General features: G+C 40.2%; 2 protein-coding genes across 2 annotated transcripts in view; both read right to left on the bottom strand.

Annotated features, from left to right (window-relative positions):
- Positions 1–159: 159 nt before the first annotated feature.
- On the bottom strand, positions 160–7,374 carry ankrd67 (ankyrin repeat domain 67). Its single transcript, XM_026927195.3, has 5 exons — positions 7,237–7,374; positions 4,152–4,416; positions 2,801–3,353; positions 1,756–2,052; positions 160–532 (listed from the first exon to the last, which is right to left on the bottom strand). The coding sequence occupies exons 2-5, from the start codon at positions 4,400–4,402 to the stop codon at positions 350–352; spliced, it is 1,284 nt and encodes a 427-aa protein (XP_026782996.3). The 5' UTR covers positions 4,403–4,416; positions 7,237–7,374; the 3' UTR covers positions 160–349.
- The window catches only part of veph1 (ventricular zone expressed PH domain-containing 1), a 107,906-nt gene continuing 100,952 nt past the window's right edge, over positions 7,302–14,255 (bottom strand). Inside the window, exon 14 of the mRNA XM_026927189.3 lies at positions 7,302–7,425. Within this exon, the coding sequence (XP_026782990.1) occupies positions 7,390–7,425 (36 nt within the window). The 3' untranslated portion in view covers positions 7,302–7,389. The remainder of the gene's footprint in view (positions 7,426–14,255) is intronic.

The following is a 14,255-nucleotide window of genomic DNA, read 5'->3' as shown; positions in this document are numbered from 1 at the left end:
CTAAATAGTACGCAATAATAGTAGTAATAATAATAATAGGCAACACAGAGGAGCATACTATCTTACTATCTTACTATTTAGCACAGGAACAGACCTATCACATGATGATGATGATGATGATGTCGTCCATTTTGTTCTGTCAGACTTTCAAACACTCCATAATGTGAAAAACATTGCACAATATACCTCTTTAATTTAGTACAGTACAATAAATTATAGATTAATCTGTTAAAAATGGCTTAAACATCCGCACCAGTTAAATTCACCACAACAAAGCAGTAATGTTACACAGGAGCTGATCTCAGGCATCTGGTGTCCATGTTGATCGTATTTAACACCGCGGCTCTAGTTACCAAACGCTCTCAGTAACAGTGTGGCCTAGAGTCTGAGATCTCAGAGGAGGTTTCCTGTGTTCCTGGAGCACTTTAAGTGATCCGTACTGCTTGTGCGTTCTCGCCACGTCTTCCGCCGTCTCCCTCCACTTGGTCTTAATGGTGGGATCTGCACCTCTGTCCAGCAAAACACTCAGAACCTGTGAGAATAAAGTATAGATATAGATCTAAGTGTAGACAGACACGAAGCACGAAGACACAAATTTGATGAATAAAGGGTTACCTAAAAGAAAAACCAAATCCTCTTCTTTCAAATCCATTTAATCAACCAAGATATCTTTGGTGTCTGACGTTTGCTTCTTTACTCAACTATTTTTTGGTCTTTAATGTAAATATCTGCCTCAAACCACATCCAGTTCTTCAGTGATAGCACACAGACTTGACTTACTGTCATCTATTGTACTTTTAATTTCAGTTTTTATTTGTATCTCAGCCCAGTTTGGTAAAATTCTCAGCAAGACAAGAGGTAGGATTGTTTGAAATTACAACATACAGCCCTCCTTTTTTTTTTTTTTTAACTAAAATTTATAAATACTGAGCATCTCCGATATTTTTCAAAGCTCTATCTTAATACTGTCATTTGAAACAAGTATTATGAAGTGTCTCAATAATTCAGGACTGTACCCCTCCCCTCCAGCAAAGGTCAATATGCCAAGAGTTGCAATCAGTTCTTGGTTTCCGCTATACAAGCATGTGTCTTTCAGTTCATCTCTTGCTATTCTCTCCAGTTCAGAACCGGTTTCCTTGATTTTGTGTTGTAACCACTTTGCTACGCCGTGTTTGACTGCTCTTAGAATTGCCCTTTCGTTTGATGATTTGTACCACTACTGTGTTTGAACATTACTTGCCTAATGGATGGGTTGTGTTTCAATAAACCCTGCACTTCAATCTTCCCTTTTTCTTCTCAGGCTGATTCATTACATAAAGGATTTTGGATGACTTCCATTACTTTTTAACTCCATTAACCTCACAGCTTCAATGCAAACCTAAAGAAGAAAACATTGTCATGTGTCTTGGCGGATCAGCTCGTTTTTCAGTAAGTGGAAAAGTGGCAGCATGTGCTCTGGACACATTTTGCTTTTGCACTCATTCAGCTTTTTAGGTCATTTTGGAGACATGAAACACAAAAAAGCATTAAGTGCGTATGTTTTCCCCGTAAGAGGGGTATTCGGCTAAATTTGGGAAGGACCAGTTACAAAAAATTCTTTGCTTACAAAGGTGTGGACAAGGAACTAACATGACTGAGTATCAACAACAGTCACCTTTTTTAAAGCTTAACCATTAGTGATTAATATTTTGATTCGTATTGCCACAGACACTGCAGTGTAAAGCCCATATGGTGACGTGTGAGAGAAAACACCACCTTGCAGTGTCCCCTTTCTGTGGCCAGGTGCAGCGGGGTCCTCCCCAGCCTTTCAGTGGCATCCACGTCTGCTCCATAATGCAGCAGGAGCTTCGCCGCTTCAGCATTGTCCTTCAGTGTGGAGTAATGCAGGGGGGTCATGTGAAGGCTGTCCCTGTCCTCCAGCTCAGCACCGTTCAGGATGAGGAGGTGGAGAACAGCTCTGGATCCACTGAGAGCAGCCAGGTGCAAAGGTGCAGCCTGATCCCTGTCCTTCACACACACCTTCGCCCCGGTGGCTAGCAGGTGCTGCAGAATCTGAGAGAGAGGAAAGCGAGAAGAAACAGAAAAATGGTGGATGAATGAAAGAGGACAGATCAAATGATGCTAAGGAGATGGGAACTGTGCCTCATGATTCACCAGTGCAAGTACCATCTGTTGCTCTGTGTGCACTTGGCTTGAAGCACTGACAGCATAGCGAAAGCCAAAGGGCAAAGAGACCTTGAGTGTACACTCAGTACTTGGCAGTGACACTTTTAGTACAAATAGAAAGCTGATGAATCAAGTGGACTCATTTCTGGAGTATTTTAGATACACAGATATCATTAAAGCACTATGAAATCACCTGTGGTGGTCCTCAAGGTTCTCTTCTCAAATCCACCTTAGTTTCTGTTACCTTTTGTTAGAAAACCATGTAAGTAGCTATTTCATTTATTTACCAATTTATTTCATTCTGGGCTCCATCTAAAATGGTGTCATGATTCTTTGAGTTTTAACCAATTTTCACAGCTTTCCCAGTCATAGCCAAGTCCTAACTGCTAGCTGAAGACAGTTATCAATTTTGGAGGATAAAAGCTAATGTCATTCCTCTGACCCAGTAAAGCTGGCCACTGCATCTTTCTGAACTTTTGCTCATGCAACTTCATAAGAGAGCTAAACAAGCTTGGAGGAGAGTGGTACCTGCTCTAATAAAATGTATTTTTTACAGTCAGAACTTGCTAGCATCGCTCCACCTGACCAGAGATGGGGTCATTATTTATTTCTCTAAACTCAATCCTGAAATCACCTTCTTCTCAGCGGAGCAGGCGCACAGATGTAGTGCCGTTCTCCCATTGGAACCTCTGAGGTTAGCATCAGCTCCACGATGAAGCAGGAGCCTGACGGCTGCCTCGTTGCCGACCATCACAGCCAGCTGCAGGGGACTCGTGCCCACTCCGCTCGGCCCTTCCAATTCAGCCCCGTTATCCAGCAGCAGCTCGGCCACATCTCCCCAACCCCCGAACACGGCCCAGTGCAGTGGCGTCCACCTGCGAGAGTCCAGCACATCAGGTGATGCCAGGTGTTGTAGCAGCGTCCGCGCCGTGCCCAGGTGCCCACCAGCCGCAGCCAGGTGGAGGGGCGTTTGGCCACAACAGGAGCGTGCCTCGTGGGACGCTCCCTTCTGGAGGAGGTACTCGGTGGCGTCTTTGTTGCCTCCCATGCAGGAGCGATGCAGGGGGGTGCAGCCGAAGAAATCCGGGCAGTTCACATCAATTTTGCTGGCGTGAAGCAAGAACCTGAGCAATGCGAGGTGTCCTCTGAAAGCAGCATGGTGGATGGCCGTCCAGCCGCGAGGATCACTAGAATACAAAATGCCAATGCGTTATCTTCAAATGTTAAGATATGTCTACTTGACATATCAGCTTGGTAAGGTGATCATCAGCCAACTGATTATTTCCTGTTTAATCAGGATTTTATCAACAAAAAATAGGATTTATTGGGTATTTTTATTACTTTCTAATGTACTCTTTTATTATCTTTTTATTAACAATCCACTTTTATGTTTGAATTTTTTTAGTTTACTTTTTAAAATAATCTTTTTTTTTTTTTTTATCATTTTGAGGAGGACTATATACTTGAACAGTATGTACTTGTACTTGTCCATTTCTCTTCCAAATCCTGGCTATTTTATTTATCTTACATGGTCCAAAAGACAAGATCTGACTGCATTTATAAATTACAAGCACTTGGTAAATAAACCAAATGTTATGTATTACCAGCGTTGCCAGATCTGCAGTTCTCCTATGTGTGTGTGTGTGTGCGTGTGTGTGTGTTTGTGTGTGGGTTGGGGCTTGAAGGTTTCTTACACTAAGTTACACTAAATTCATTACATAAATGTTTTGGAAGCCAAATAAGTCTAAAAAAGTCTAAAAGCTTCTTTATTAAAATGTTTCATATCGAGTTACTTTACATGATATTTAGGAATGGTTATCATGAATTTAGAATCAATACAGTCTTTGGGATTGTCAGAGTATAATATTTGGAATTGGACTAATTTTATTGTGAATTGAGTTGATTTTTGGGCAAGCAGAGCTGGCAACCCTGTACATCACCATGTTTTCCACTGTACCACAAAGTTAAAAGTCTAGACGACTCACGGGCAGTTAGCAGGGACGCCGCAGTCCACCAGGGCCTTCACGTGCTCCACGCGTCCGTCCCAGGCGGCGTAATGCAGCTTGTGCTCGTCCAGCCGAGAGTGTTGTGCTCGGGGACGACTGTGGAGCCTCCACTGCCTCGGCCTGACAGCAGCACCGGCGGCGGTGTGAATCTTCCTCTCTACAGCACGCAGTGACACCAAGTCATGGAGCTCTATCCATTTCCACTGCAGCTCAGGCCCAGTGAATGCCATGACACCAACACACCCTGCAAAAACACAGCGGTGGGTTCTGGGGTTCCACGTACTCACGGTGATGCAAATCCAGACAGGAATATAGGATTGCACAAGACTTAATCAAACATAAACTGTTTCCTTGAGAATAATTTTAACATGGGAATGTGGATTCTGTAAGGTTGGTCTCACACTAAATATCTAAGGTTTGAAGCCAGTGGCAGCTCTTTTTATGCAGCTACTTTGTGGAGGATCAAATGTAAAATGTGTGTTGGCGGTTGAGAAAAAAACCTCTTCAGTGAAAACAGGTTAAGCCTAAATTTTGGCCAATAAAATGAAAATATCATGTCAAATTAAGCCATAAGAGTATTTAACAGTACAAAATAAATTTTAGAAATATTCTACCCAGTGACCGAGCTCCAGCTGGGGGCAGTGAACTTTAGCGAGAGTCCTGTACATGGCTGCTCTGATTCACATTTAATAAATAAATTAGAGTTAAATCTCCAGGTTAGCATAAATCACATAACAACCTTTACATAATGTGTAATGTCATTTGTCTAACTGCGCCAACAGCTTTGTCTCATAAATCTTCCTGTGAGTGCTGGGCAGAGTCCAGTGATCTGCCTCACATCATCTATTCTCTAACACAATCCTGACGCACCGCTCCATCGTTACCGCTGCCGTGACTTCTTAAAGAGAGCGCTGTTCATGTTCCTGGCGTAGTGCCACCCCATTACTCACTTTCACATGACTGCATTCAATGGATATCAGGGCTTTTATTTGTCCCACTTCACACATTTTTATTGGCCGAGTTCTTTGAAACAGTCGTGCAATCTGTTATAAAGGGTACGCTCTTTATGCAAGTTAACCACTGAACAGTTATCTTTGACTCAATGTGTTATATTTTCAGTCACATTTGTGTTGAGTGTCTGTGAAACACTTTTTCACCTCCAGTAAGATTTTTTTCTGCTGATTAGACTCAAAATCATGGCTTTATAGTGACAGTAAATTGTTGTATAACGTAACGTAACGTAATATTCAGTATACCACAGCTCTGCTGAATTCTGGATTCTGATTGGTCAGAAGTCAGGTGTTTTTTTATTATTAACACCAGCTCTAACAGTGTATCTTGTTATTGTTTCAATAGTAACAACTTTCACAGGGATTTATGGCGGACGCGCCACGTAAACGGATAAAAACGTGTAATCGTTGTTAAGGAGATGTTTATTTAACATTGATGGAAGGAGTCTCCAGTGTCAGCACTTTGTAATAGTTGGAGGTAAAGCTGTACGTTTTCCGACATCTTCAGGACAGAGGAGTTTACACTTTGCGCTTGCTCTGTAACATGACAAGCTGCGATTTTTGTCTGATTAACTTCAAGAGAGAGAGAAAGGAAAGTTTATAGCTGCTATAATAAAAGCATAACAGTGTTTAATTCCTAACATAGCAGACCTTCAATATTGAGTAATATTCATTAAAGTGTATATGTTCTGAAACACAAGCCTGAGTCTGACAATATGAGGATCAGAAGAGGAGCAAAATATCCAGCCGTCAGGGAGAAAAATTTCCAGAGTGGCCCGTTTTTCCTACAGTTTATCAACAACTGTCGACTTAGCTAGCTAATAAGCTTGCACGGCGATAAAAATAGCATGTTGCACAGCAGTAGGAGAGAAATGAGGTTCTTTGAGAATATAGGTTGGAGGATCAGATAAAACAAACTATTACTGAGTTTGTTTGTTCATTTATTTATTTATTTTAGTAACAGGAACGTCAGATTTTTCATGAATTTACTAGCCAGTGTTAGCTCTGTATAAAACTAAGTTTGACTTCTCGATTTGCACTCCGTCTTGACGGTAATCATGGGAATCTGTAGATATCTTGTAAGGTAGATAAATATAGTGATTTTGAACGACGTGTATAAATAAAGCTGTAATTAAGAAACCTCACTTGGTACCGATTTCACAATTTCTTAGTGTTACTTCAACTGGTTATAGTCTAAAAAAACACTGAAAAACATGAATTATTATTATTATTATTATTATTATTATTATTATTACAGTCTAACTAAATGTAATGTGAGTGATGTAAAAAGGAATGTTTTTATCATTTTTGTATTTTAAAAATATAGAAAACAGGAGTCTGTACAGCACCTAATGAGTTGTAATCATTTCCCAGTAAATGTAAAAGAAGGTAAGAGAAACACATTTACAAAACATTAACACATCCAAGAGAACACAGAGTACAAAATTACACAGTACTCCTGCTCAGTGTGTGTGTGTGTGTGTGTGTGTGTGTGTGTGTATGGGTATGAGAGAGCCAAGTGATGCTGTGCTGTGAGCAGCGGGGGATGTGGAGGCGTGAACGGTCTGTCATGGAGTGGGAGTTTGGGAGTGTGTGGGTGGGACAACAGCCAATCCACCATCCCTGTGCGCTGTGTGCTGTGCTTTTTATTTTTAAACCTTATCTACTCCCTTTCCCTAAAATTACACCCTGCTTAAAAGCATTCACAAAGGACAAAGATAAGCTGAAGCAAGAGCTCATAAACTATTTAGACAGCAAATCATAGGCATAGTCTATTATCTTTCTTATTATCTCTTCACCGAACGTCTGAAGTTGTGACCCGGCATTTCAGAGTAATGAAAGACACATTTTTTTTTTGGACATGTTGCTGAAAGTGTTTTAAAAGAAGATCATGTGCACCTTGCGCAACCTGAAGAGCTCAGCGCAGGTGTGTAATACACTCCTGATCTAATCAACTCCTTTAAGAGAAGGCACTGGATTCGTCTGTGCCGAAACCCAGAACTAAGTGTTTTGTTCTCCTGACACATCTCTGAAGAAAAAGCCTCTCAAGTTACCTGTTCATAGAGCGCTGTTGTAGGAGGAGTTGTCCATCTTGCGCTCCGTCCCCCCCGTGTGTTCAGCAAGCTCTGGATCTCAGCGTCCTCTCAAACACACACTGCATCCTCTGCTGCCATGCTGTACATGTCCCCCGGGTTCCTGTGAGGTTGCTAAGGAGCGAGCTGGTTCGTCGGCAGGGACGGATGCTATTACATGATGGCATGTTAGCAAGAGAAGAGAAGAGAGAAGAGGAGAGGAAGGGAGGGACACCGAGGCACAAGCACTCACCACGCATGCCTCCTGTTCCTAGGATACATCCTCAGTCAGATTTAAGTGAATATCACATGGTGTATCGTTCACACAATAAAACACAACGCTAGAGAGAAATATAATCAGCCCCAAACAAAGCAGAGTTACTGTTACCAACTCTTTCCCTTATACCACAGCAATCTGCCTATGCTAACTTTTTTTTTTCTTTAAAGAAAGACAAATTGTACTTTTTATCCATTTATAGTTACATTTAACGTTGAGGAACATCCGTGAAGTTGGTTCCTGTTCTCACTTATGTTACAGCAGCTATAAACAGTCATGCCTCTCTTTTCTCTCTCTATCTCTCTTGAAGTTACTCAGACACAGCCTGTCATGTTACAGAGAAAACACAAAGCGCAACCTCCTCTGTCCAGATGTCGTCTGAAAACATTTCAGCTTTACCTCTGACTGTTACAAAGTGCTGACACTGGAGACTCCTTCCATATTTCATCTGATATCTGTGTCCACCCACAAACACACCTATTATACACCAACACTAAAACGTACTTGTGAACGCAACCTGAGACGTCATACATCATCACATCGCAACCTTAGAAAGCTAGCAAGCTAACAGAAAGCTAAACAAGTAGCTAGTGAGTTGAAAGGCTGGAGATCACAAAATACACAGATCAGCTAATAAAATGAACAGAGAACACATATTGAATAATAATAATAAAAAAAAAAAAAAAACTCACTCACCCGAAGCGGCCAGAGTTTGAGTTTTATTCTCTACATCAACTTTTAGCTAGTTAGCCAGCTAGCATAAATGTGATATATATACGAGAGAACCTCTTCTCTTTTTTTTATAACAAAAGTTCGTGTTTTAGAAAGCTAGCTAATGTTAGTCAGCTAGTTCGCTTTGTATGCTCTGTCCTGTGCTCTGATCCTATACCACGCAGTTAGCTAGCTGGCTAACACTGAAGAATATTTAAGGTTTTTCATTATAGCTCTTCTTACCTTTTGATATTATCAGCATGGTATGGAATCTAATTCTCAGACCTACCGGAGCATGTTAAACATTTCTCAAGATACACGTGCTAATGAAAACCTCCTCACGGAGCATATATTGTGGACAGGAATGTGTTTGCCAGGGCCTAGGAGACAGTTTTATCTTTGTGCTGACCTTGGGTTAGCAGCCTCAGTAGGGTGTTTTGGGAAAGGGTTTCTTTGGTATGCAGGCAGTTGAGGATTGAATCTAGAAGGGAAGCTTCAATAAAACTATTCCTCTTCTCCAAGTTTGTGCCTGCTTACATCTTTATTAAGAAGAAAATCCATCAACCCTGACTAGCTAGCTAAAATACATCTCATTGATAAAGGCGAGACGTTTTGTATATCACTATATCCATGCCTTGGTAACTGTGGAAAGTTAACACTTCTGTGATAACGAGGAGAAGGCAATACCGATGGCAAATAATGATAGATAATTAGCGATAATTAGATATTCTATTTATGACTTGAATTCTCCTCGAATGTGTGCACTCACAGCTTTCACATTACTTTGTGTTCTTCCACGAGCAGCATATAAATCCCACATCCTACATGCAGCAGGTTTAGACAGCACACTGGAGTTTTATCGCATTGTAAAATAGCTTTTGTTTTAGTGACGTGAAAGTCTTATACTCCCGAATGTCTTAAAGGAAATGACCCGGACCATCCGTGTTTGTTTGAGGTGCTTAATGTACATGGTGTTGAATTTTATTTCTATAAAAATGGTTGTTCTGTAAACGCTGGACACATTTATCTTAAAATAGTCCATGATTCCAGACAGCTTCATTACAAATGTGTCTCAAGGGCCATTCACTTTAATGGAAAGTGGAGATCGGAAAACTGAAGATTAATGGATTCATTAATAAAACATTACTATAACCATCATGGATTTCTCTGAAAAATAATAAAACTGGCACAGAAAAAGTAATGTAGCAAATGGCTTTGGCTATTATATCACAAATTTGAATTCTTTACTCACACAACTGCATTATTTCAGTAGTTAAAGGTGCAGTTTGTAACGTTTGAATGTTCATAGACTTGTATTAAATGTAATTTATACCACAGTGCTGTTGAAATCAGGATTCTGATTGGTCTGAAGGTGATTAATTTTCTCTAACTGCAGCTCTGACAGTAGTGCAGGAAATGATAGATACGTTATGATTTCTATAGTAACAACTTACACAGGGACTGGTACAATGGATGCTCCACATAATCTACAGTTTTTAAAAATGTGTAGTTATGTAACTGTTGATATGGTGAAGTTTTGAAATTTATGTAACATTTATGGAAGGAGTCTCCAGTGTCAGTGCTTTGTAACAGTCAGAGGTAAAGCTGTAACTTTTAGATTTCTGACATCTTCAGGACAGAGGAGTTTACACTTTCTGGTTTCTCTGTGACATGACAAGCTGCATTTTTTTTTTTCGTCTTATTAACTTCAAAAGAAAGAATATAAGTGATAACAGGACCTAGGTTGCTTACTGGACGTTCAATAACATTAAATATAACTGTTAAAAGATTGAAGGTAATAAGTGTAATAATTTAGTACATAAAAATAAAAATATTGAATCCAATTGAATCCAGTTGTACTTCACTTTGCAGGCAGCAGAGGGCAGAAAAAATTACACACGTGTTACACTGAGAGAGAGAGAGAGAGAGAGAGAGACATCAATAGGCTATTGTTCCTCTAACAACCTCCCATTTCAATCCGCAATTAGGCCCGTTTTGTTGAAGGATTTCCTCACACATATGGGAAGCATCTGCACTGATGTTGTGAAGCTCAAATTAAAAATCATTTTTCATAACCTTGGCTTTTGGTTCTGTATTTCATCCTTCACTGGTCTTGGACAAACCCACAATGAGACAACGAAGCATGGACTTTTCATCACAGCTTTTTCTCAGCGCTGTTTTGCAGGCAGGACAGTCTGGTCCTTTGCTTGACAGGCTGAAGAAGAGGCTGCAAAGTCTGTGATATTCACTGAAACCATGTGGGCGACTGTTTTTATGCATTTCCACTTGGAAGGAGATGTTACTGAAGCAAATCCCTTCGTACTGGTAAACTGGATTGCAAGTCATCGTGTGGAGAACTTGAACACCATGCCAACAATAAAATAATCCCACACGGAAAGTCAGGATCTAACACGCTGGTCCTCAGTGTCCAGAACATTACACACTGTTTTCCAGTAAAGAGATTTTTCAGAGATGTTCAGATCAAATTTTAGTACAGCTATGAACGATTTCTGGGGCTTTTTTTTTTTTTTTAAACATAAAATTTATTTCCTTTCAAAATAACTGCTGCCTCGCCACTCTCTTAAGGATTGTACTGAGATCAATCCATCATCCTTTCCACTAGAGGGCACCATTTTATCACCTGCTAGTGTTACATAGCATGAACGAAGGGAATTCTAGAAATTAGCTCAATGTATGTCAGCCATTTTTGTTTATAACCAAATCAAACTGAACATATAGACTGAATAACACATGTAATGAGTGACGGTTTTAAGCTTAAACACGCTGGGATGCTGTAGAGTTCTTTCAACGATGAAATGTGCAGATTCTTCCCAGTAATATTTGATGAAACCACTCCTGGAGGGAGAAACAACACTCAAGAACTTCCTGTAATATCTAACCACCTCATAGAGGATTTGGATTCTCCTCCATGGAAAACATTTCAAGCTTATTTATGCTGTTAGGTTTGTGCGTGTGGTCTCTGTCTTCAGACCACAGATTTAAAACGAGATTCCAACCGAAGATCTGTAGCCATCGCAAAAAACTGGTTTTGTGCTAATTACATCATTTCAGACTAAGAGGTAGCTTTAGAGCTTAGTTCCCTGACTACAATCACAATTTTGACTTATCTGGACATTTGTTCTCTTAAGCATTCTTAAGGAAAAAAAACCACTTAGAAGTGTGCTGTTTATTTTATTTTTTTTAAATTAGCAGTGACGCAAAACAGAGTTACTGTCACCACCCAAAAGTTGATCATTTTCCAGTAACATCACACCCCCAGTGGTTCTACTCCTCTTTATACCAAAGCACTTTGTCAATGATTTAAATTTTTAATTATTAAAGAACGACACATCATACACGTTGCAGAACATCCTTGAAACATGTTAGTTCCTGTTCTTACTTACGTCATAGCAGCGTTAAACAGTCGTTCCCTCACCAGCCTTTCTTTTTTCTCTCTCATGAAGTTAATAAGACAAAAGCACAGCTTGTCATGTTACCAAGAAGCTGTAAAGCGTAAACTCCTTTGTCTTGAAGATGTTGGAAAACTTAAAGTTACAGCTTTACCTCGGACTGTTACGAAGTGCTGACACTGGAGACTCCTTCCATAAATGTTAAATAAACATCTCTTCATGGAAAACTTCACCATATCAACAATTACACATTTTTCTTTGTTAAATAACAACACATTTTTAAATCTGTTTATTAGTAGTCTTAGTTTATCAGGAGTGTCTAACATATAAGTCTCTGTGTAAGTTACTATAGAAATGATAATGTATTACAAAATAGAAAATTAACTTAAATAAAAATGGACTCGACTTGGTTGTGAGGGGGAGATACGTGTACACACCCATATATGTGCTTCTTCCACAAACTGTTGCCACAAAGTCAGAAGCGCACAATTGTTTAGAATGTCTCTGTGTGCTGTAGCTTTACAGTTTCCCTTCTCTGGAACTAAGAGGCTCAAACCTGTTCCAGCATGACAATGCCCCTGTGCACAAAGCGAGCTCCATGAAGACATGGTGTGTGAAGGTTGGAGAGGAAGAACTCGAGTGTCCTGCACAGAGCCCTGACCTCAACCCCACTGAACACCTTTGGGATGAACTGGAACACCGACTGAACCCCAGACCTCCTCGACATCCCAACATCAGCGCCTGATCTCACTAATGCTCTTGTAGCTGAATGAACACAAATCCCCACAGCCACGCTCCAACATCTAGTGGAAAGCTTCCCAGAAGAGTGGAGCTTATTATAACAGCAAAGGGGGAATAAATCTGGAATGGCATGTTCTCCAAGCATGTATGGGTGTGATGATCAGGTGTGCACATACTTTTGTCCATATAGTGTAGCTTAGACTCACTACTAAGCTACTGTACCCAAAAAAATCCTGCACAGTTCAGAAAGTTGTGATGATTCATCTTTCTTCAATCTGGAATATGTGCTTTGCAAGTAGCCTAGAATGTTGAGGTAACTATGAATAAAGAGCATTATTGAAAACAGGGCTGCTGATTCAGTCTATGACAGAGTGCTCACGTCAACTCATATGTAGACCCACGAGATAAACGAGACCTACAACCTGACAAGAATACTTCCACAAACACGAGGCACCGCAGTATTCTGTCATTCAGTCTATTAGTTATTTGGAATCTGACTATCGAGTGCCAAAACTTACAACACATACTGTACATATGGATATAACAGACTGTAGAGGAAATCGTTAATCTGGTTCTGGCAATTTTCCTGCAGGACACAGTGGACCAAAAAAATTCAACACCAACAGCATGGTGTCTGAAATCCGCATGACCTTTTTTCAAAATTTGTTTTTGCTTTAACTGTAAATTCATACTACAGTGATAAAAGTGGACTGATTGGATAGATTTGTACCCAAGAGCTGCTGCTGTAATCATAAACACTGTCCTGCGCTCATCCCAGGACTCTTATTCACACAATCTACTCATCCCTTTCCTCGTTCTATCACCTCTGGCTTGTTCATTAGGATCTAGATCTATATCCGGATTTCTGTAAAGCTGCTTTGTTACAGTATGTATTGTTACAAGAGCTACACCAATAAAAATGACTTGAATTGAATAACAAAGGCAATAATTCAATAATCCAAAAAAAATCACATTACTGAGCCCAGGGGAATGAAGAGCAGCCCTTATCTCGACATATATTTCTTCACACTCACACACACACACACACACACACACACACACACACACATGCAGGACATACGAGTGTGGAAAAAGATGAACTTTAAGTGACACAGAAGAGCTCAGCGTCTGAGTGTTGTGCCCCTCAATGGAGCTGCAACTTCAGTCCAAAGCTGTGCACAGAGCCATATTAAAGAGAAATTGGAGTTAATTACACACGCCTGCCCCACAGCCGCTCTGGAAAACTCACAGCCAGAGGAGGACCTGAGTGAAAACACATGCTGCTTCTTATCTCACTGGGAGCTCCATAGCTCTCATTTGTTCTTTAATTAATTCTTTCTTTGTGACACTGAAATTCATTCCCTTCATCGCTCTTCTGATTCTCGGTGTATTAGTGACTTTACAGGCCCATTACAGGCAGTAATAAAGTCATATGTTTCCATTCTCCACCCTTTATTTTTTTCTCCATTTGATCTCTTAATCCATTTGTGCTTTTTCTCTTTTTTGTCCTTCTGGCTCCTTCTACCACACATGGATCTGCACATGATGATGACTGTGCATAAAAGTAGAAAAAAAGAAAGAAAATGGATCAAATGTCTAAAATACGAAGTACAAGTTCTTGGCTGGTACTTTTGAAGTACCCCAGAGGACGCGTGATGATGTTGGACCGGGTTTTGTGATTAAACATTACCTAAAAAACAAGGAGGAATTCGATCCTGCTGAGATTCAAATGTGAAATCCAGCATATTTTCCTTTTTTTTTTTTTCAACATCATGAAAAATCTGACATGAACAGCAGAGTCTCATCCTCAATCAGAGCTTTAAATCAATTAAAACTCCTTTGAGATACCGTTTAAGCACACA

The sequence above is a fragment of the Pangasianodon hypophthalmus genome, chromosome 6 (genome assembly GCF_027358585.1).
Source record: "Pangasianodon hypophthalmus isolate fPanHyp1 chromosome 6, fPanHyp1.pri, whole genome shotgun sequence".
Classification (NCBI taxonomy): domain Eukaryota; kingdom Metazoa; phylum Chordata; class Actinopteri; order Siluriformes; family Pangasiidae; genus Pangasianodon; species Pangasianodon hypophthalmus.
The sequence above is the reverse complement of the archived record's forward strand: the minus strand, read 5'-3'. Positions and strand labels throughout refer to the sequence as shown.